General features: G+C 34.0%; 1 protein-coding gene across 3 annotated transcripts in view; it reads right to left on the minus strand.

Moving 5' to 3' along the window:
• Window positions 1-495: 495 nt before the first annotated feature.
• The window catches only part of ARHGAP5 (Rho GTPase activating protein 5), an 88,405-nt gene continuing 63,652 nt past the window's right edge, over window positions 496-25,248 (minus strand). For 2 of the 3 annotated variants that reach the window (XM_043981978.1, XM_043981977.1), the window contains exons 3-7: window positions 24,336-24,483; window positions 12,730-12,807; window positions 10,702-10,833; window positions 6,084-6,189; window positions 496-4,241 (exon numbers count right to left, since the gene is read on the minus strand). In XM_043981978.1, coding sequence (XP_043837913.1) covers window positions 3,911-4,241; window positions 6,084-6,189; window positions 10,702-10,833; window positions 12,730-12,807; window positions 24,336-24,483 — 795 coding nt within the window. In that variant the 3' untranslated portion in view covers window positions 496-3,910. The remainder of the gene's footprint in view (window positions 4,242-6,083; window positions 6,190-10,701; window positions 10,834-12,729; window positions 12,808-24,335; window positions 24,484-25,248) is intronic. The other variant, XM_043981979.1, reaches the window with a different exon arrangement.

Genomic DNA, 25,248 nt, shown 5'->3' on the forward strand with positions numbered 1-25,248 from the left:
CTCAGTATTAGAGAAAATAAGGGTCAACCAAATAACTGATACATTTCTCAAAGTTCAATAAAAACTCTAGAATAGGCTAAAAAAATTGCAGAAAAAGTAAATCGAAAATACTGTATGAAACCTAATGGTTTCCACCCAATTCATTCCCTACAAACCCAATTTACACAAAAATTAGGCTTCAGATTGACAATCCATATGCGGAGAACTAAAAGAATACTCCTTTAGGTTAGATGTTCTAGTCTCATAACGGATTTTAGCTGTACTAAGACATTCTTGTGAGTTATTAAAATTCATATCAAATCAAAGATATCCTTTATCCAGTGATTACCTAGGCTGCAGAGGTCAATGTTTTAATATCTTGTTTCTACTGAATGCTCAAGAAGCAGCTGACCTAAACTGATAACACACTATCAATGCCATTAACTTATCTCACCTAGTCAAGTTAATTTTCACTTTTCCACATATGTATATATACAAGATTCAGTTAAAAAAAAATCTCGAGTAGAAATTTTACTTGAAAATATAAGCTAATTTTTAAACAAAATAGTGTAGAGCCACTATAACTAAAAATTATACACAGTAAGCATCATAATGTTTTATTCATAGCATTCTTTATACAGAATAAGCTTCACTGATATTTAATTCACTGCAGCATCCTGTTGGTGGTGAAGCACAAGATTACATTAATTAAAAACAAAGAAACAAAGCGCTTTTGACTTTTTAAAATTATATATATATTTATATCCAGTTGACAAATAGCATCACAATTATTACTGTATAAAAAAAAAAAAACTAAAATCACCATGGAAGCTAAGGCCTAGGTTCTTATTCCAATTGTTTCCTTTTGCTTATAGTTTAGAGATATTAGAAATTATATTCCAGTACCTCAAAAGGAAAAAGCAAGTCCACATTATTTACATACAGTATGGAAAATAAAAGCTGCTTTTCACCTATATCAGACTGCTGTCACCTACAGTATTTACATTATAAATGCTCAAAGCTACTAACAAATACCATTTAAAACCAAAATCCGCTGTACCTGGACTATTATTTTTAAATGAATTTTATTTCTAAAAAAGAAATTAATTATAAGTCCCTTGAAGGCATATAATTTGATTCCCAAATGGATATATCTACCAAATGCATAAATCAGAGTAGCAATGTCTTTTCTGTATCTAATCTAGACATAGCTCTTTAAGCCATTATTCTCTAACAATTAGACATAGGAAACATCAATGAAAATAATGGCAATTCATAGATCTTGTGAATTTGTTAGCTTTCCTTAAAATTTAACTGTTAAAAGCCCATTGTGCCACTCCATCCCTCCAATTTGGATACCGAAGAAATGTATAAGATTATTTAGTCCCGTTTTTTAATCTTCTAAAGTTTAATGTAATAATATGCCCCTTGCCTTCCGGATGTTCCATAGGAAAGCAAATACTTAACATACTTTTTCAATATTTAAAACATAAAACTAAGCTCTGGACAAAAACAAGTAATTCGGAGTCATATATTTTTCTAAGTAGTTACTTGTCAATTAATGTTAGTGAAACTTGCTAATTGGGCCAACTGTGGGAGTACTTAGATGGATGCACTGTGAGTGTCATGTCTATGATATAGTATAGAGAAGAAAATTAATATCAATTTTGCAGAGCTTATGGGGTTAATGTGGAAAATGGTAAATGCTAGTTGTAACATAACAAAAATGGTACTGAATGTAGATGCAATTTAAATTATCAGAGCTGACTATATATACTAGTATAGCAAAAAAAAAAATGGTGTAAAGTGAGATTCACATCACAGTAGGAAAGTTTTACTAGACTGAATATGAAGATATGGACAGTTGAAAATTTTCCTTTCAGCCTACTTCCAAAAGAAATAGTCAGGCTTTTTTCCTGTACATAGTTTGATGCTTTGTCTATACCATATATAGTAGAAAAATAAATTCTTTAGCAACCTAGAAACAGTTTATAAAACTCTTAAAGTTTAATTTTCTTTGCTAGACATGCCAATGTTAAACTGACAGCTATAAATTAAAGCTATATAGACAACAGGTTTAAGTAATATAGAACAAGTTAAGAATACTACATTTACCGGACAGTTTTTTAAATTATTGTACTTTCTCAATTCCTGTGTGCTTTGCAATAGGAATAATAGGGCTTTTGTTTTCTTAGAAAAGATAATAACTTGCAAGAATATAACACATAAGATAATTTATAATATACATGTACTTCAACAGCAGCCTGGGTCATGTCAACATCTTGATCCAGAATGATTAATCCAAGTTAAAATTAGAAGTACAATACCTAGGACATAAGTTGGGAAAGGCAATTTTTATTTTAGGAAAAGGGAGCAAATCAAACTCTTAAGAATCTTAAACCTCAAAATCATCTATTTAACTATAATACATAGGATGATCTTAAAATCTCATTATGAATGAAGATTACAACAATGACCAAATTGCTTTTCTTTTCTCACAAAAAACGTACCCTAGCAGCTGAAAACAAACTGAATTCTTCCCTTTCCAGACAAAAATGGCATAGTTTGTTCATAGAACTCTTGAGAAAAGCCTAACAAAAAAGTTTACAGCCGCCTAATTCTGAAAATTTATCCATAATTTATCACTTTGTTAAGTTGCATTATCACTAATAAAATATTTAAAAGAAAAAAGCAGCATTGTTTTACAGCAAAATTGGTACCAACATCAAAGAAAAAATGTATAAAAATGGTGCAAAAGTAATTTTGAAATTTTAGTACAACATACCACAGAAAAGAATATGAATAAAAGTTCTTAATTTTATATATACACTCCAAAGAGGCAGTCAGTACCCAAAGTATTTATTGCTATATTAGCAATGAATTTTTGTATATATTTAAAGGGCCACATAAAAATAGATTTTAAAGAACAGATTAAATTCATGTCCTAGATTAAAACATTGTTTGGTTTAAAGAATTTTACTACAACAAATTTTATGCTTATGTATGAAAAGTTATATAACCTTATATGAAAATGTCATGAACTATTTTCTACACACTAAATGTATTCCCCAAGAGGGAAAAAATTAAAATATCTAAAATATATTAGATTAGGTTTACAAGACCATCAATGATCTTTTGAACATGCATTTGTTTACAGAATTAACAGTATATAAAATGTTTATCTCATTAATGGAACATAAGGAAATAAGTAGATGACATCTGTTTTATTTTTTTGCACAATATTCTAAATTCAATTTTGCCACAAGCATGTCCTTGGTATTGTGCTACAAGAAATAAGAACTAATTTAACCTACCCCTCATCGAAATTTTCCACAGGTTTACTCAGAAGATGGAAGGTGCAGGATTGTAATATATTTCAACAGTGCACTTTTCATTCTTTCCAACACCATCCCAAGCTTAATGAAAGTAACTTTTTTGACACTATAAAATAACTATAGCTGGGCTTTTATGTTTGAATGGAAATTAAGTTGCCTAAATATCGCATGAAATTTAAAAAAAAAGCCATAAAGCAGGCTGAAAAGCACTGAATGTGTCATAAATGGGAGTTTTTAAATCATTTAATTTCTATAGAAAAATTTTATTCACAATATATTGAGGCAGAAATTGCCAAAGGAATGATATAGTGATTGCAATAAGATTACATGCAGCAGCAGTAGCTTTGTACTTTATAGTTATTTTTGTTTAAAAAAATTAAACCTCTCCAGTCATGCTTATCACGTGGTCTTGATCTGCAGTGGAAATGAACAAGGAATATGATACAGTTCTAAGAGAAAGATGTTCCCTCAGTATGAACATGAATTATTTGTCAGAAATATGAAATACACTATTGTACCCTGAAACATGCATGTCTAGCTTTGTTTTTGTTTTTTTTGTTCTTTCCAATGCCAGGCTGCCTGCAATTATCTCCTACTTATATAATACCAAGAGGATCTGCTTGTAATTGTGGTTGTATTAGCTGAGGTTGCAATGGTGGTGGTAACTGAAGTGGTACCATTGGTTCCACCAATTGTCCAGTATTTGAAGGTGGTGGCTGAGGTGTCACAGAGTTAGCAGTTTCTACAATTTCTCCATTGTAAAAGAAAAACTGACACTGCTGAATAAAAGTTTCTACAACAGACTGATGAATTTTAGTCGTGGACAAAAACTCTCGATTTTCAAAGTCAGGTCTCATCAGAGTTGGCCAGAAACAGATGGATAAGTTGTCTGCTGTCATGAGGTTGATTTTATTTTGCTGACTAACCCTGCAAAAGAAGAAAAAAAATATATATGCATTTACATGTGAATAAAAAAATCACAGTATTTTAAACCAAGAAATTACCCTAGAAATAATATAACCCCACTAGAACTCAAACTTCAGATTTAAAACTTTTTCTCTCTGCCCCACCCTTCTAGTAAAGAAAACCTGGCCAGCAAACCACCAATTCCTGTTTTTGATGTTTTTGTAGTCCAAGTGCTTAGCACAGTGCCTACCAAACAATAATATCTTTTTTTAAGTTCCTAAGATAGGTTTTCTTTGTTCAGCATTCCTTGAGAGGAGTAATTTATAAATGGAAGCAGTTTCTTTTCTTTTTTTTTTTTTGCAGGGCAATGAGGGTTAAGTGACTTGCCCAGGGTCACACAGCTAGTAAATATCAAGTGTCTGAGACTGGATCTGAACTCAGTTCCTCCTGAATCCAAGGCCAGTGCCTTAACCCCTGTGCCACCTAGCTGCCCCCCAGTTTCTTTTATTCTACTGGAAGAATAAACTTCTCAAAGTAATGAGGAAAAATTACAATTTAGGTTAATTCTTCCACTGATACTGAAGAATACCAAAATCTTAGATCAAAACTCAACTATTTTGAGTTATTATCTATTAATAAACCATATCAAAATCTTGTCTTAGTTGTCAATCTTCAAAAGTAGTGAAAGGTTTTCCCCCAATAACACCCTATATTCTGTTGACTTGCATTTTTAAGACCAGAATATATTTTTGTGCCCTACCCCCATCCCCTACACCCAAAGCCAAACTCACTGCAGTTTCTCAGTTTCTCTCTCCTCCCTCCCCCCCTCCCTCTCTCTCTCTCTCACACACACACACACACACACACACACACACACACACACACACACACACACACACACACACACACACAGCCTCTTAAAATTATCTTAGAGCCTGTTTAATTCAACCTCCTAATTTTACAGATGAAGGTTATGAGGCTCAAAATTTAAGTGACTTGGTCCAAGGTCATAAAACTAATTAGTTTCAGACACAGTACTGGAATTCAAGCTTCTTAACTTTTAGTTTCTCATAAATTTAATCAGGTTTTTCAGTTTTATATGCAATTTATGAAAGTCTATTTTTTCAGTATTTGACCAGGGCAACATTATACCCTAAAATACAGTTGATTCAAGGAGGTGAGCCATGGCAAAAGTAATTCCTTAATCAAAAGAAGCCAGTACCTTTTTTCCTTCTAAAACTATTTTTCAAATCATGGCTTTCTTGGGTTGATATTAGAATAATGTATTTCCCAGATGTATTTCAATGGATAATTTGAGAAGTAGTTCAGAAATATCTTGGGAAGTAAAAAGAAATAACAAAACAAGAAAAAAAAACTTGCTGAGAAAAATCCACTACTGGATAATCTGTGATTGACGTAACATGTAAAGAAAATAAAGCATATATAATACTTGTGTTTATTACCAAAAAAAAAAAAAAGTCAAAAGTAAAAGTAGCATAGTGCAAAAGAAAGAGCGTTAGGGGCCCAGGATTCTAGGGTTCTAACAATGAATGTTACTAGGCAAATTACAAACTTCTTAGGTCTTGGTCTCTTTTTTTGTAAATGAAGTTGCGTATCTTTCCAGTTCTAAAATCCTATCATCTGATAAAACAATGATAAACACAATCTGAAATCAAGCAGTACCATAAAACTGTCATTTTATAATTAAAAACAAGGCAAAACTTTACTATTTTGTAATATATGCCACTTCAAAAATTAGCTTTTTTATTTATTTATCCTTATGGCCACTAATATTTCAGCAGTATTATACAAATGTTTATTATATGTATTATTAAAATTTACTGAGACACATAAACAGTATACCTATTTAGATGTGTTATTACATATCTGAATACATCATAGTTAACAGGATGGAATTTCTTCAGAATCTCTTTCAGAGCATTAAGTCGTTCTGTCTTATCCAGGATTTCTGTAAAAATAAAGTAATTGTGTTTTGGGAGAAAAGATTTTACAAAGCATCTCTTAAAGCACTTGATAATACTATTATACTATTGCAAAATAAAGCTAATGTACCTATTACATCATGTACATGTTATATAGTGTCTATACATATAAATATTAATAAATAATAATCATCACTTATGAACTAATATGCACTGGCTCCAGCATGCTCCTAATACTTTCTCTTCTTTGTTTCCCAGCTCCTCTTTAAAAAGAAAAGGGACATGGGAAGTGATTGTTCTCACTGATGTTCTATGCTTTATGCAATTCAATTCCTCTGTCTCATTTCTTTTCCCTTCACCTATACCCCCAATCACAGACTTGCTCCTTTGCATTTTATTTCCTCTTTTCCCTTTCCCTGATTCCCCTAGGTGGGCAGAATGCACTTCTATATCAAACTCTGTGTATATATTCTACTGTACATTGACCATACAGATGAAAGTGAGGTTCAAGCAATACCTGCTCCCTTCACCCTTTCCTTGTTGGCACTGACCTTCTACTAGTGTACTCTGATTATGTGAGATAGGTTGCCTGCCCCTTTCTTACCTAATCTATTCCTTTTTTTCCAAAATTTTTCCTTTCTTCTTAGATGATCAAATGTAACAAAATCACTCTTAGGTCCTCTGTGACTGAGGATAAAAAGGCAATACATGAAGTTCCTTCTGATTATTGGCTTGTATTTACTTTGTAAACATTTCTCATTATTCCCATGGTTATATTTCAAAGTTTCTACTCAGCTCTGGTCTTTTCATTAGGAGGAATTTTAATTCTTCTGTTCTTCTTGTAGTTTTGTTTTTGTTTTCGTTTGCAGGGCAATGAGGGTTAAATGATTTGCCCAGGTTCACACCGTCCTTGTAGTTTTATACACACACACACACACACACACACACACACACACACACACACACACACACACACACACACACACACACACACACTCTCTCTCTCTCTCTCTCTCTCTCTCTCTCTCTCTCTCTCTCTGTTTTGCGGGTAAAGTATTCTTTCCTAAAAAGCCTATATACCTTTTGGAACATCATATTCTATTTTTTAAATTCCTTTGTAGTAGTGGATGCTAAACAGTGTGTGATCCTGAATGTGGCTCTTTGGTACCCGAATTTTTTTCATTCTGGCTGCTTCTAGTATTTTTAACTTTGACCTGGAAACTCTGGATTGTGGCTATATTTCTGGGATTATTCATTTTGAAGTTTTTTGCAGGAGGTGACTAATGGATTCTTTCTATTTCTATGTTGTCCTTGATTCTAAGAGATCTAAGCAAGCAATTTTCTTTTTTAAGAATTTTTAAAGTAGGTCTAGGCTTTGGCTGGGGGTGGGGGACATGGCATTCAGGTAGTATGATGGCATTTACATTTTTCTTCCTTAATCTGCTGACTGTTCATTTGTGCTTACTTTTTAAATTTTGCTTTTCATTCCTGTGATTGAACATCAAAGTATCTGCTATATTGGAATTTTCAACAGGAATCTTGAAGTTCTTTTATTTTTATGTAAGGTTTGTTTTTCCCCATGTAGGATTATACCCAGTTTTGCTGGGTAATTTATTTTTAATTATAAGCCTATACCTATCCTTGGTCTTCTTTAATATATTTTAAGCTTTGTTCCTTTAAAAAAAAATGGCTGCTAAATCTTGTGTGATCTTGACTGTGGTTCTACTTTCTTAGTATTTGGGATCCTTCTCTCCCCCGCCCCCCTTTTTTAACCCCAGCAACTTTCAGTAATTTTCTTTGACCTGGATGCTGCTCTGTATTTTGGTTGTGATATTTCTATGAGTTTTTATTTTGAAGTTTTTCTGGAGATATATAGTAGATTATTTCTATTTTCTCTTTGCCCTTTGGTTTTAATAGCTCTTGGGACCTTTCATGATTTCTTAAAATATGACATCCAGGTTCTTTTTCTGATTGTGGCTTTCTGATACTCCATGGATTCTTCTATCTCCTTCATCTGTTTGCTAGGTCAGTTTTTATTATTAAAAACCTTAAATTTTCTTAATTTTTTTTATTTTTAAAAACATTGCTTTAATATTTCTTATAGTTTCATGGTACAGAGCTTCTGCTTGGCTTATTCTAATTTTCTTACTTGGATTAAATTTTGTACCTCTTATGTTAAGTTATCAGATCTCTTTACAATTCTTTCTTCTTTAGTTCTCCTTTTTTCATGTCTTTCCTCTAATATTCCCACTTCATTCATAATATTATTTTAAAGCTTTCCTTAAAAAAAGATTATTTTTTAAAGGAATTCTAATTAATTATCTGGTCAAGCTTTGTTCTTCTCTGAAGCTTTGATTGTGGGCATTTTGAAATTATCTTCTGGGTGTGTGTTTTGAGCATCCCTGTCTCCATAACAGACCTTGTTCTTTTCCCATTTATCCATTCTTTCAAGCCTTACTTGCTAGTCTGGGAATCTATGTTATAGCCAAACTCTTACAAACTTGCAACAGGACTGTCAAAGCCTTGTTTAGTACCAGATTGTATTAGCTGGGATCTTTTTGTTACATTTCCTAGGTACTACAGCTATGTTCAAGAATCACAAGGGTGTTTTGAAAGAGGGAGCTCTAAATTTTAATCAAGACCTAGAAGATCAAATCAAATGCATGGTCTGATCATCATACTCCCTAGACTATTCACCTTCCAGATTCAGATAAAGCAACAAAAGTAGACTTGACTATAGGTAGAACTCCAGTACCAGTTTCCATACCAACCCTGAAAACTAGCTAGAAGGCTGTGTAGATTCAGAGTGAGTGTGCTGCCCACTTACCTGTTCTCTGAATCTGTGAACTGAATTCACTCTCTTGCTCTGGGATCAGAAACCTTGTAGCCACTGCCAGCTGGCCAGCCTAGCCCTGGTTATGAGTCTGGCTTTAGTTTCTGATCCTGCTATGGGTCAGAACCATAATGCTACAGCCCTCTCCTGAGCCAAGGGCTAAGTCTATGACTTGCTATATGGGTCAAGTGAACATACTGTGGTCCCCTTCTAAGTCGTTAATCCTCTCTCCAGGGTCAGTTCAATAGCATTGTGGCCTTATCCTTAGTCCAAAGCCTGGGTTGGAGATCTTTATCTAACCCTTTTGAACAGTTTCAGGACAGAACCCACTTGCCCGTGTGTTGAATTTATGATCTTAGGGTGGAAAGATGACTCATTGTGGTTTTTCCTCAGACTTCCTAATCATTATTCAGACTGGCACTCCTGTTAGATCCTCTTGCAATAGCTGTAGGGGGAACTGGGCCATACTATATCGTTCTACTCTGCCATCTTGGCCAGTATACTGAAAAATTATTCTATCCCCAAGAAATCAGCCAAGAAAAAGTATAAGATGCCAAGAATCCTCATCAGTTATTTCATTTAATGACACCAGCATTTAAACCAGACTACAGTTGTCTTTGTTAAGTTGAGATTATATCATGAAAAAAAAGATCTTAATTAGCTTTGAAAATATTCCAGAATAAAATATTTCTGAAGATGAACTAAGTCCTTTCACCTTTAAAGAGATTGTTCTGTCACCCTTAAGGAGATTGCTAACCAGCTGGTCACAAAAGCTACTGAAGTCAAATAGCTCTGTTGCCACATATACTTCCTAAGTATACATTTACATCCCTGCCATCAGTTGTGGTCTTGGCTTAAGACCTCCAAGGTCTTTGCCCCACTCTGCTCACCTACCCTGGATCTTTCATCCATTCACACTCCAGTATTGTGAGTCTGTTCCCAGCCTCTGAATATCACCTGCCCTGTCCTGCCTGTAACTGTGTTCCATATATTCCCCACTCCCCCAGGTGGGTGTCGGTTCTGGTCAGGCCCCAGTGTGACACATTCTCCTTCCTGCTCTTACTTCTCTGTCCTAGGCTACCATGTATACTCGAACTGTGTGCCAGACCCCTGACTCCAAGGGTGTGCAAAGCCTTTCCTCCCTTACTCCTTTTTCCACATGTCCACAGGCTAATTCACATTATGTAAAAATTGTTTTAAGTGGAGGTCTGCAGAATGGTCTATTAACATAGAGTATGAACTGCCTGTAATTCCCAAAGCATTTTATGGCCTTAATTACTTGAATATCTCTACAAGGACACATACACTAGCTAGATCAATACAATAACCTAAGAAATGGAAATATAAAAAATTTGTCATAGCTTCTCCATGCAATGGCTTCTATTGGCTAGCCAAATAACACCAAAATGTCACTTAAAAAAACCAAACTTATAAATTTGATAATCGAGAACTGCTATTATCTGTTAACAACTCAGATAAGGGAGACCAAAATGTATTTTTAGGGCTTCAATTACTTGAATGTCTACATGACTCATTATTGGGTAATTTATTTAATTACTTTTGAATATCCTCAAGTTCTAGTAAAATACATCTCTAAGAGGTTAAGTTGCTAAATCAACTAAATCTTTTAGAGACATCATAAAGTTAATGTCTGCTATTCGGTAACCTAGAATAATCCACAGAAGGCAAGAGGTTTACTACTTACTTGAGGCTTCTAATAGCTCTGGATGAAGAGAATATGGAATTAAAGGATCTGGCAAATCAGCAAAGAAAGCTTTAAGAGCTCCAGCAACAGCATTTACTGTCACTTCCATCGATACTAGATTAATATTATGATCTACAAAACAAAAATGAAATGACAATTTAGCAGCTGAATTATTATGAAAACTAGATACTTGTGGAAATCTGTTTTAAACAAAACTATTCAAATGTATTTTGCATAAAGTGAACCACCACTAAACACTCAAATATATCAAAAAGGCTAGTTGTTGCCTACCACATGTCTTTAAGGACTTTTCTTAAATTTGAACGCCTTTGTGTCATTTATCCTATAATTCCTACTGATTAGCATTTTAAAATATGGACATGAATGAGTTACAATTAAAATTATTATGAAAACATGACAGTACTTTTCTTCTGCATTAATGAAAAGATCACCAGCCAGCCTACTAACAATTATAAGAAGAATTTTATCATTTATTTCTATATTCTATCATTCAATGGTTAACACAATATTTGGATGAGGAGAGAATTTAAGAAAACAAAAAAGATGCAAACTACAGAAAATGTAAAATATTTCCCCAAGAGCATTCAGAATTTATAGTGTAATATTTTATATACATTTAAATTCAAAACTACTGAAATAAATTAGGTTGTTCAATGAATAGTCAACTATTATTAGTAAATTTAGTAAAATTAATATTTAAAATGGGGTCATTTTGATTAAAAATACTATATAGAAAATGAAATATTTCTCAACAGAATCCTTTCCCTAATGGAGGATGCTATGGTATTTCCTAATGAAACCTAAAGGACAGCTCTGATAGCCATATAGCACACTTTACAAATAAAACATAATCATAGATGTAAAAGCTGGGAAAGAACTTCAGGAAACTGACACTCAAAGTCTTTCCCAAAGGCTCTTGACTTTTCCAAGAGCTGAATTTGGAACAGTTTCTTTGGATTCCTGATTCAGCACTCCTTCCACTGCAATCTACAACCATACTGAGCTAGAAGCATTTCTGCAGACAAACTGCCATCTAGCTAAGGCCTGCCTCCATTTTGTACTTGTGAAGCTGACTGAACTTTATTCCTATTAAGTCTCCTCTTCAATGACACTAGTCTATCAAACTGGCTTTGGATCCTGATTCTGTCTTCCAATGTTTTAGCTTTTTTTGGTCTTAGTTTTGTATCATTTGAAAATTTCTTAACTATGGCATGAAGATCTTTATCCAAATTATCTCTCCCGATGATAACTCTTAAGAAATTTGCCTCCTAGCATTACAATCTCTAGTTTTTCATTTAAATTCATTCTTTGTGCATTTGTGTAGAGGCATCTGAGACTGCAGATTTTATTGCTGTGTCCTTTCCTTGGTTTTGTCCCCTGCTAATTTCTGAGCATCTCTATTACTGGACTTTTCCCTACACTATGGATATTCTGTATGGCAGTTAGCCTGGTGACTATAAACAGCTTTCTCCTTCTCTTTTCCTTTTCAGTTTATATATTAGATTCTGTTATTTATTAGATGTTTAACACTGTAGAAAAATGCATTCTATTTAAGTCCTTCTTAGGTGTATGTCATTCCTGGTCAAGAGTTTGCCATTCCATTATTTCAAAATTAAGGAACCCTTTTGTTTTTCCTTCTTATGTTATTTTCTTCTTTAGGGACCAACTATCTTTATATGAACATCAAGCACTTATATTCCCTTCCTTGAAGAAATCTTTCCTTGACCTAGCTTCCTTTTTTAACTACCTTATCTTCTCCTTCCTTTTAAATCAAACTGTTGAACAATCAGCCTTTCATATTCCCTCTTATATTGACTCATCAAATTCCACAGAAATGGATTTGAAGTTGACAATGATTTCAAAGTAAATTCCATAGTCTTTTTTTAGGCCTCATTCTGTTTAATCTCTTGGCTTACTGTACTGAACAATTAATTTATTCAAACTATTAAATTCCTATAACAAAAAGAACAAAATTTGATTTTATTATATATAGTAATTTATCATTACCTTGATCAAACTGCTTTTGAATGTTGTCTTGATCAGTTTTGTTCCCACTAACACGATAGAGACCTTCAGTACAAAGTCCTTGAAGAAAAAGAAAAATATTCAGAATGACCATATTTAAATAGTGTCTTGTACATAAAGATTTATCTAAATAAAAACTGCATTAAAGATTCTGAAGCAAGCTATAGCATACTTTGAAAATATAAAACATTTTTCCACATGAGAACTTTTAGATCAATAACTTGAATTTTAATTAAAATGTATATAACTTTTAGTATTTAATTTGTAAGAATAAAATGAATTTTTTTTTAAGTAAGGCAACTGGGGTTAAGTGACTTGCCCAGGGTCACACAGCTAGTAAGTGTTAAGTGTCTGAGGTCAGATTTGAACTCAGGTACTCCTGAATCCAAGGCCGGTGCTCTATCCACTGCACCATCTAGCTGCCCAAGAGTAAAATGAATTTTAAAAGTTGACCTGCTAAAGTAATAAAATCTGAAATACCAACTGAAATTCACTTATAAGAATGGTATTTGGTCAAGAGGCAAACTCTACTAGACTGCAAGTTCTATGAAGGTAGGGAACTTGTCTTACTTTTTTTATTCTTGCTTTTACTGATTTTTGTATAGGATCAAGTCATTTAAACACAATCTGTGTCCTCCTTTGTAAAATGGAGATAACAGTACCTACTTCACTGCAAAATAATAAATACTATTACTGTTATGAATGATTATATTAAGGAAAGGTAATCCTATTTTCTAATTTTAACAGAAAGATATTAAATTCTGTCAAAAGCTTTTTCAATGTGATTTTTCTTAATTATCGTATTTGTGACTTTTTAATATGAATAATCTTCTTTATGTTGAACCATTCCTGCAATCAAAAAAAGGCATGTATGATATGGAAGTGTCCGTAGTAAGAGCAATACACTGTTTAAGAAACATAATAACACTCAGAAAAGAGATTTCATTCCAAAAAATACCTTTTGGGTTTCTAACGAAGGGAAAACACTATAACTGATTTTATACTTGGATAAGTTCCTTCTACTCTGTTTTTATACTACTAGATTCCTCCCCCCACTTCTTGCATCTGTTACAGGAGCTTTTCCCCCAACAAATGGGTAGGAATCAGATTGGGTCACTATCAAAAGAGTACAGCAAAGATGCTAGAAAAATTGAATACTGAAATGCATGTTTCTTGTTCTAACTGTAGGACAGACAGTATGAATAGGTGAGTATACTCATGAAATCTATTTTTTTTTAACCAAGGGACTTCCACAATAACATCATTCCACATGGAATTTGGGGGTTAATTTGTTTTACAAACTCTTTAGAACCAATTCCTCAATTTATCCAGTACTCTTCCACTCTGTTCCCCAGCTACCCTGTCCTTATGAACAGTCTATTAAAGCAATTACCTTCCAACATCTTGCCTCCTTTATCCCTACCATTCACCCTAGGTACCAGTATCTCCCCACAGCTACTTTTTTCCTGAATTGTCAGCCATAACTCACCCCAGAGCCACTCTATCCTTCCATACTAAACCCTGTCCATCATGCCCATTGAAACCCTATTCTTCTATTACTTATGTACCCTATATCATCCACCAACAATGGAAAAACAGAAACAAAAACCATGGATTTTAAGTCAGAGGATCTTGATTTAAATCCTAGCTCTGCCACCTACAATTTGTATGAGGTTAATCACTTCACCTTTCTGGGCCTGTATCCTGGTCTACAAAATAAATCAGGGGAGAGTTGGTCAGTCAGTCAATAAACATTTAATAAGTGCCTACTATATACAAGGTACTGTGCAAAGCACTGGGAAACAAAGAAAGGCAACAGAGTCCTTGTTCTCAAGGAGTTCACAGTCTAACAGGGCAAATCACTATATACAATAAACAGAATAAACTGGAGATAGTCTTAGAGTGAAGGCACTATGATTAAGGAGGGATGGGCAAGGCTTCTTGCAGAAGGTAGATTATTAGCTAAGACTTAAAGGAAGGCAGGGAAGTTAGGAAGCTAAGATGAGGAAAAGCATTCAGGACCTGGAACAAAATCCTAGTTTTGTTTACTCCTATTTTCAAATGTACGACAGTTGGTATTATGGAAAGGCAGTTACTAAATGAACATATTATTGCCAAAGTTTCTTTAGAAATTAAAGATTGATTCCAGTATTCAAAATGTCGTGAAGAAAACTACCTGGAGACAATTTTCTAATTTAAGACTTTAAAACTCTTACTTTTTCAATTAGGCCAAGTAAAGAGAGACTTTTTTTTTTAAAAAGTCTTAAGAATTTCTGCAGAAAAAGCAAACAATGCTTAAGAATGCAGCTTTTCTTTCTTTAAAAAAAAAAAGTTGAACACCAACATCCCAAAATATATTGAATGACAGACTCCTTAACTCCAATATATTTTTAGCTATAACAAAGTAAATTTTAAAACTCAAACCTTTTAAAATCATATTTGTAATCAACTGTAGAAATTTATAGTTCTTCACTATACCTATAAGCTTTTCGGGTTAACAAATGCTTGGCAGATATCACTATTATCTTAAGGAAATGGAAATTATGACTGTGTGTGTAAAAAACCAGAAATTTATTTCAATAATGGGTCACATTGAAAGTCAATAAAATATGATAAAAATCACTGGTTAAGGTTTTATAATGAAAAGTATATGCATGCATGCATATGTGTGTATGTATGTGTATGACAGATTCAAACTATTACATTAACAGTTGATCATTTCTGCCAACATCACACTTCAAACATTTTTTTTCCTAAAGTTTTAGGATCACTCAATTAAAAAAAAAACTTAACATATCATTTACTTTATCTGGTAAATTATGATTCATTCTCAAATGATAAACACAGCAGCAGTTTTAGCTATCTGAGAAGTTAGAAAAGACATCACATGTAATACCTGTCATGGACTTAGATTTATGCAGCTACTAAATTGCTATTTAAAATTCAACTCCATTTAACTTAACATGAAGAATGTCCTGCAGAATTATGGTTGCTAAAACACTGCCTTTCATTTCATCATTGAGTGTCAATCATCCATACGACAGTCAGTTGTATAGTTTCTATGTAATAAGTATTCTAAAAATACATTTGTCGGTTTGTACCACACTCCCAAATCGCCAAACCAAGACATAATAATTAATTTTTTCTTTTGATACTATAGCTGTAATAACTAGCTTTATATGTGGAAAGCAACAGATGTTTTGCTTTCTGAAACACAGAATTAAACGTAGCAATACCAGTATTATTGATAATACTACTCTGCTGGATTGCAGGTTTCAGTCAATTTAAATATCAGAAACACCAATAAAACTAAAAATTTAATCCTAGACCACTGAGGAAATCAAAACATTTAATTCTGAGAGACAGAAAAGAACTTTAGGAGAAAAAAGGCAATGCTATTAAATTTCTTTTTAAAAACTGGAAATTTAAAAGGAATTTTAAACTTTAGTTGTCAGCATTTTACATATAATTGCTATCTTATGATTACATGAATTTATTACATGTAACTGAATAAAAACATACTTGTATGGATCCTTTAGCAAATAACTTAGACCCTAGAATCTCAAAACTCCTGACAAGTTTTAAATCACCTTTTCCTCTGGTTAATGACATTCAAAACATCTCATTTACTGAATATGCAAGAGCTGAACTGAAAGTCCTAACTACAGAGAATTTGCTTCCTTAATTGAAACCTAATCCTTCGGCTATACTTAAGTTCTCTTCTTGCTGGTTAAGACACAAGACTGTTAGAGAACACTAATTCTTATTTTTAAAAGGGAAAGAGAAAAACAATTTAGTATTTCTGGAATTGACGTGTATTCCTTTAAGTTTCAGCTACACTTTGAGTCATTGCTTTTACCCCCACTCTTAATAAACTAGACACAGTAAATTTTCTTCTTTCTCATGATTAGAGATATTCCAATTACTCAAATATTTGGAAAGAAAATGTGTTTATATACCATATAGGAATTGGCAATTTTCAAAGGGTATGCTAGCTAACACTTAGTACTAATGGCCATTTAATAAATGAACAAGGTATTGATGTTTCAGAAAACACTTCAGTTCCCTGCTAATTAAGTTTATTATATATGTCTATCCACAAATACAACTGGCTAATTGGATATCTTTTCCATTTTTCATTTTATAAAGAAGTTTCCATCATATCTACGTATAGTTCAATCATTTTGGACTTACAGAAATGATTCAGAAGAAAACTAATTTCTTACAAATGAAGTCTAAAAATTAAATTTTGAGGCTAGAGCAAATTACCCTAATATGCCAGGTATATGACACCAATTGGTAAAAGAAATTATAGCTCAGTTTTACTAAAATCAGTAAATACATGGGCAAAAATGAAACAAAATAAAATTTCAATAGTTACACAATTAGATTCAGGAGATTTTTGTCTCAGTTTCTTGAAAAGTAGGATTAATAATGGTGTATGTTGCCTGCTACATGACACTGTTTTGAGGATAAGAAAATTTATATAAACTAATATTTAAATTATAAAATATTATAATTTTTGTTACTCCAGGTGAGAGGGTGCTAGAGTAGATAGATCTTTTCTCATTCCAAAATCCCTATCAAAGATAGCAAATTTCTAGAGGTGAACCACAAATATAAGCAAACAGGTTACTTCACAGGATCAGACAGAGCCAAAATGGAAGCCATCTAGTATAACCTGCAAAGCCACACTTTTACATATCAGAAAAGTGAAGCTAGGAGAAATTAAGTGACTTGCCCAGGGCTACAAAGTGCTAGAGGCTGTATTTTTAATGGACTTCTTTTGGACTCCAAGTACAGCATAGTCTAGGCACTAAAAATTCAATACACTAGGCTAACCATCATTTTACTTTTAAAAGAAAAGTAAATAGAACAGGAATCTATTTCCAATACCATAAAAGGGGAAATAAGACTAGTGCTATCATAAAAATTTACTTTATGTTTAATTTGACTATAATGCAGTTTCCAAAAAGTAAAGGGTACTTCTGCTATATATATAGATTAGTTTGATACAACATCACCAAGAGTGACTAGATTGGGATATACATTCCATTAAATCTGTATGAAAATAAAATTTTGCTAAGATTAAATTATTTAAATACAAAGTAGGTGGCTAAAATTCTCTTACATCCAATTTTTAAAAAATAATATTAACTGCAAAAAATCCTTTTTCTAAGAGGATTCTTTCACATTTAAAATCATTATTAGTAGAGCTTAAAAAAACATCTAGTCAAAATTCTTCATGTAGACTGATGAGGAAAGAGACCCATAAAAGGGAAATGATTCAGTCAAGCACAATTAGTGGTAAACCCAAGTCAAGAATCTCTGTCTAACGATTTTCACTTAGGTAATTTTGCTACTACGAATCACTTTTTTTTTAGGTTGCCTAAATAAAAGGTTAACCAAGAGTTTCTAAACTAATTTCCCACCAACTTTTTTGTTTTTAAATATGGATACAAAACTGTGTTGTAACAAACTGCTGCCTAAAACTAAAACAAAAAAAAAGCAGCCCTAACCAAACTTTTTACTCTCTCGTTGTTTAATAATTCTTGAGATATAGTAAATCTTTTTATTAACTTCATGTATATTAATAAGGGAAAAGTGTTATTTTTTATATCTTCCTGTCACTTCCTGATGTTACTTGTGATTTTTATGAGAAGAAACCACACATCTGGAAAGTGTCAGATGGGGATGATAGAAACATTAAGGAGAGAGATGGTAAAGGGCTAGAAGGGAGGAGGTTTCAGATCAGTAGAGAGAGAAAATTTGTTTTATATCAGACAGCATTACACTTACATTTTAACCTTAAGCTCTTTTAATTTTGCTGCAAAATAATGCAGGTTCTTTAAAGAGGTCATGCTGTTAAATGTTGAATCACAAAGTTCATCTAGTGAGATCAAGCCTCAGGAAAAATTATGAACAATTGAGTTGAGGTCATATAGAAAAGTTATAGCTTTTCTTCAATTTAAAAAGAGAGTAAAAGAAAAGAGGCTCTAAGAAATAAACAGTGGAAAGCTGTCCTGAGGCTGACTGTTTTAGAAGAGAGAGACATTAGGCTAGAAACAACCTGAATGCCAGTTGGGAAACCTTGCTCTACGTAAAATACCAGTAAGTGTAAAAGTTAATCATGGGGGGGGGGGGGGCAACTAGGTGGCACAGTGAATAAAGCACCGGCCCTGGATTCAAGAGGATCTGAGTTCAAATACAGCCTCAGACACTTGACACTTAATAGCTGTGTGACCCTGGGCTGGTCACAACCCTCACTGCCACCCCACCCCCCCAACAAAGTTGTAAAAGTTAATCACACAGTGAAAAAGAATGGGTTGAGAGCCAGTTGCTACTGGTGGTTCAGATATTAAAATAAGAAAGAGAAAGGCTTCTGGTAGGTTGGATGGATTCTTTATGAAAAATTTTATATAAAGACATAAATGAGAAATGGAATAGGTTAAGAAAGTGCAAGGGTATTTCAACCTGTACCACTGAAGAGAGTACCACACCACTTAAACAACAACAAAATTACAACATAAAAGTGACACCAAACTGCATTAAGTCTCTTACTACAATTTTCTTTCATGAGTATGCAAAAAAAAATTAAACAGATTTAATTTAATTTAAAGTATTTATTAAGTGGTAGGCACTATACAAAGCATCATAGTGCTTAATGACAAGGGCAAAAACACAAAGTTTGCCCTCAAGGAGTTTACATTCCACTAAAGATAAAACGTACACAATTAAGGAAAATAAAAGTTACCAAGAGTGGAGGGAGAACACAAACAAGAAGGGGTGGAGGAAGGGAAACCAGGGAAAGAGAAAGCTTCGTGCAGGAGGGTGTCAGAAATATTCTGAGACTAGGCAGTTAAGAAAGGAGTGTATTCAAGGAATAAGAGATGGCCTGTGTGAATGAACGGAAGCGTGATATATGTCAAGTGTGGGCTCCAGCTGGTAGTGGCTGGAATGTAGTCCATTACAATATAGTTAGACCTATGTTTAAGGAACTTTTGAGCAGCTGTATGAAGAACACTGCTGTGTGGCGAGGAGAGGCTATCATACTACCAATAGGCACATGTTCAGCTTTCACCAAGAAAATCCCAGTTACTGATATGAAGCCTTCATTCCCCACTTCTTGAACTACAGTGCAACACTGCTCCCTTCAGCATCAAAATGACAAAATGCACACACTTTTGTACCTTTGATTTTATATTTATAGAGTAATACTTGCAAGAATGCACATTCTACAGATGGCTGATCCAAGCAAAGGTGAGGATGTGGCTGCTTTTGGCCATTTGTTTAACAGTTACTTTCTGGACATCTCTACCTAAAAGTTCTGCCAGTACCCCAAATCCAGCATATGGTGATTTAAGGTTTCCAAATTAATTTGCTCAGAAAAATGCTGTGCAGTATTTCCCCTGTTCAAGTTCAAGTTTAACAGGGTTCATCTCCCTAGGCCTCAGAATAGAGAACAAAAAACATCTATTTCTGGTCACAATGGTTCAGTCCTTTATACTAGGGGCTCTGCTACTGGGATGTTCCTTTTATTTCTAAACAGAGGGGGCTTGGGGAACCATAATTAGTTGAGGCTGTGAAAAGATGGATAGAGGCAGCTAGGTGGCACAGTGGATAAAGCACTGGCCCTGGATTCAGGAGTACCCGAGTTCAAATCAGGCCTCAGACACTTGACACTTACTAGCTGTGTGACCCTGGGCAAGTGATTTAACTCCCATTGCGGAATAGATAGAAGGAAGGAAGAAAAGCAAAGATGGATGGTCTTGATCCAGTTCATGCCCTCAGAGATTAGGACAAACAGTACTTATCCAGGGTCTCTATCTGCATAGGCACTGTGAGGCCCCTCCCTGTATACTGAATTCTTCTTCTTCCTTTTTTTTTTTTTTTGCAGGGCAATGAGGGTTAGGTGACTTGCCCAGGGTCACACAGCTAGTAAATGTCAAGTGTCTGAGGCCTGATTTGAACTCAGGTCCTCCTGAATCCAGGGCCAGTGCTTTATCCACTGTCCCACCTAGCTGCCCCCTGTATACTGAATTCTTATATAAAGTTCAAGAACATAACAAGCAAGCAAAAATATCACAATATAGTATAATTAATAATGTACAAACACCTGATCTTTTTTGAGACCTCCTATACAGGCGTTATGTTTTTTGTAATTACATCTTACACATGATCAAAGTTCAGAGCAGTCACTTATTTGTGCTATTTTGCTCAACCAGCAGAGTTGGAATAAAAAGGAGAGAGAAAGTGAGCAGGGAAACAAATCAGGAGAATTTTGAGAGGTGGTGAGGAACTCAATTATGGTGGTGGCTGTGGGGGTAGAAGGGGGAGGATGAGAGAGGTGTTGTGGAGGTAGAACAAATAAGACCTGGTAATTAAGAAGATATAGGGGAATATTGGAAGAGTCAGAGATGGTCACAAGTTAATAAAACTGGGATAACTGGGAGAAAAGCGGCATTCTTGACAGTGGTGGAATAAGGGGAAATACTGCACAGCATTTTTCTGAGCAAATTAATTTGGAAACCTTAAATCACCATATGCTGGATTTGGGGTACTGGCAGAACTTTCAGGTAGAGATGTCCAGAAAGTAATGTGTGATAAAGGTCTGGAGTTCAGCAGAGTCATGAGGGATGGAGAGATACATTTTTGGAGTCATCTGCATAGAAGTGACAATTCTACTCAAAGAAGCTGATGTGATCACCAAGGTAAAGAGAGAACCCAGAAGACAGATGGTCATTCAAATAACTTACCATGCAAAAAAGGAGAAGGAAAAGGAAAAGAAACATATAGGAGAGATTAACAATGGAAAGCAACATCAGGGAAGCAAGAAAAGAAAAAATACATGGAAAGAGGTGATCAATAGTATCAAAAGCTTTAGAGAGATTAAATAGGATAAGAGCACAGAATGACTATCAGATTTAGTAATTAAGAGACTGCTGGTAACCTTTGAGAGGGCAGTAAAGTTGTAGAACTGGAAGTAAAGGCAGATTACAAGGGGTTTAGAAGTGAGTGAATGATAAAGTAGAGGCAGACAATTTTTAAGGTGAATACATATATTTGCAATATAGTTTAAGTTGGATTTGAAAACTTGGTAACATGATACTAGTGCTTGTAAGGTTTTACATTTATTACTGATGTTCATAAAGTTCAGAAAGACCAATTAGCTTGAACCCCCACTAAAAAGAAAACGGATAATGTTCATGCGTACCAAGAGGCCTCAAAGTGTGATTTTCCCTGGACCTGTGGGGGTCCCTGTGACCCTTTCAGGGGACTCCATGAGGTCAAAACTATTTTTATAATAATACTAAGATGTTGTGGTTTCTAATCCACTAAATATCTTCAGATATAATGCACATAAACAAAAGTGCTTTGGGGAGTCTCCAATAATTTTTAAGAGGGTAAAGGAGTTCTGAGACCAAAAAGTTTGAGAACCTCTACCTATACTATGAAATAATTGCTAGTACACACATATATCAAAATTATTACCATACATACAACAATAATCAGGTGCAAATCATTTCAATGATTCCCAAATAACAATTCTGCAAGTTATATAATCAGGTGGTTGTATAAATCAAACTATAAAATCTATTAAAACGGAATTTTGTTTGGTCTTTGAGAATTATTTTCTTTTGTAACTAAACTATTCAAGAAAGCATTCCAAATGTAATAACTGAAAAATATAAGACTTTTTCTTTTTTGTTTTCATTGGATTTTTTTTGTAAGGCAACTGGAGTTAACTGACTTGCCCAGGGTAACACAGCTAGTAGGTGTCAAGTGTCTGAGGCCGGATTTGAACTCAAGTCCTCCTGAATCCAGGGCTGGTTGTCTACTGACTGCGCCACCCAGCTGCCCCTAAAACACCTTTTTTCAATTTAGCCATATGAAAAATATATCAAAACGTTCATTAATGACCATTTCCCATTTGGGAAATATTTAGAATAATCATTTCCACAATACTCAATCACAAAACTAGACAACTAAAATTTTAAAAATCAAAACCATTCCGTTATTAGTGTTCTATTACTTTAATGTTGAAAATAACTAGTATGAATAAAATGAAGTCATTTTAAAAGGACAAATGGATGCTTATTCCATAGAAGGGCTCAGTATAGAAAACAATGGCATTCTTTGGGTTTTAATTGTAGGTATCTGTGGAATGGTGATGCATGTGAAGAAGCAATTGAAAATTTCTTCACATGCAAAAGCAAGACTAGGCCATAGAGATGCCCCCAAAGTCCCATCCTCACTAAAGTATAAGTAATCTTTAAAAAAAACCAAAACAACCTTAAAAAAAAAAAACACCACCTCCAAAAGGAATGTCCACCTACAAAGTAGAGCATAAAAAGGGTCACGTGTGTAACTATGCATCTCCAGTACCTACCCTTTGCAAACACACAATAAATTCATCATGTTAATGCTTGAAGCTGTCACTGATTTTCTTTCTTTCTAAACTTCCTAAGGTTCTGTATTTTTTTTTTAATTCAATGACTATCTTTTCTTTCTTTTTATTCAGAATAAAGTATTTCTTTCCATAATTCTATTCAGAGTACAGAGTTGGGGTGGGGCTGATTAGTGGCATACTAACTTATGCCAGTTAATTTTCAAAAACTAATTAGTCCAAGATACACAAAACCCCACAAAATAAACAAAATATTCTAACATGCGTAGTTAACTATTATTAAAAGATTTATCTACACTTTTGGGGAAGAAACATGGCATTGTGGAGAGAGAGCCAGCTTCAAATCACAAAGACTTGATTTTTAAGTACTACCTCTGAAACATACTAGATGTGACTAAGTCACTTAACCTCCCCCATGGAATCCTTTAGGACAGTAAATTGCAGAATAGTTGCAGATTTAAATTAGTAGTGGGAGTTTCTCAGTGACAATACCTTACATCAATGAAATTACAGGTCCTGACAACACAATACTAATACCTCCTCTCTCCTCATCAAAATATTAACTTCGGAAAGGCACAACAAGACTTGGGAGATTTATATACTCCCATAACAGTACAATTAAAATCACAGCAATCCAGGACATTTAAATATATAATATGCTACAAACAGGTTAAGAGTTTCTCATAATTCTCTTAAAAAGAAGTCTAAAAATAAAATGAGTTTAAGAAAAATGTACTTATATCAAGAAGTAAAAGTCATCAGAAAGTGACATAAAAATCCATTACTTGCTTCTGTGAATACTTAATAGTTTTCCATCGAAAAGACAAAATGCCTCTTGATTAAGCCAACAGCATCATAATCAAAGACTCTGGAAACTTAAATTCCAGAATAAAATATATCAAATATCTTCAGTATTTCACTCAGCATTTTGCTACTGTTACAGACATAAGCCCCAAAATTGAAATAAAAACACAAATATCTTTCAAATATCATCTACAATTAATTTTTCTAAGTACCTTAGGGATTCAATTCTAATAGTGAAAAGTATCTATCACTTTCAAAACGTAAGCTTTTGCACACAAAGAAAGTTGGATTATGGGGGCACTCACTTAATTTTAATTCAGCAAAGAAACAATAGTAAAAAAATCAAATTATTCTCATAGTGACATTTCTAACCTACCTGTATCTTCAATAAATTCCACACATTTTTCAACGAACAGTGGTATAGGCTTCTCAGGTGAAACCAGATCCTGTAGGGGCATCCCAAAGTAATTACTTTCCCAATTCCTACGAGTTGGTGGATTGAAAGTCTTAGTTTTCTTTTTCTGCTACAATAAAACATATTAAAGTTACAATACTATTAACATCAGGCCATACAAAAATAAAGCTATTAGTTTTACCCAATATAATTATTTTTAGTCAAAAGAGAAAACCATCTAGCTATGGCATCAGTAAATGGAAATTATTTTTGGATGTTCATGGCACTCTATATTTGTAAGGTGCTTTGAAACTAGTTATACTTCATATCCAGAAAGAACTGGTGATATACACTCCTATCCTATTTTTTGTGGGGGGGAGGCGGGGCAATGGGGGTTAAGTGACTTGCCCAGGGTCATACAGCCAGCAAGTGTTAAGTGTCTGAGGCCGGATTTGAACTCAGGTACTCCTGAAGCCAGGGCCAGCGCCTCAACCACTGCGCCATCTAGCTGCCCCTCCTATCCTATTTTTATATGAAAATAGAGTCAAAGTAGCTTAAAATACATTTTAGAGAACAGCAATCTCTACTGATATTAAGTCATGTGACTAAGTGTCTCCACCACATGTTGTCAGGTCACCTAAAAGCTGAGCATGTGTCTACATTCATACTTTAATATACTCAGGTGGAGAGTCACTTCCAAGATTCATGACTAGAACCAAAACTATTAGCTTAAAATACTTGTTCTGAGAAACTGGCGCATTTCTCCTAAAATCAACATCCTCTCATGGTAAATGGGAATTAAAAACAAATGACCATTTCTATTGATAAATATTAAGATGTTACATATTTTTTCCTGTCAGAGTTCCATGGGAATACAGTTCAAATATCTCAATTA

This window comes from Dromiciops gliroides, chromosome 2 (genome assembly GCF_019393635.1).
Source record: "Dromiciops gliroides isolate mDroGli1 chromosome 2, mDroGli1.pri, whole genome shotgun sequence".
In the NCBI taxonomy this organism is placed as follows: Eukaryota; Metazoa; Chordata; class Mammalia; order Microbiotheria; family Microbiotheriidae; genus Dromiciops; species Dromiciops gliroides.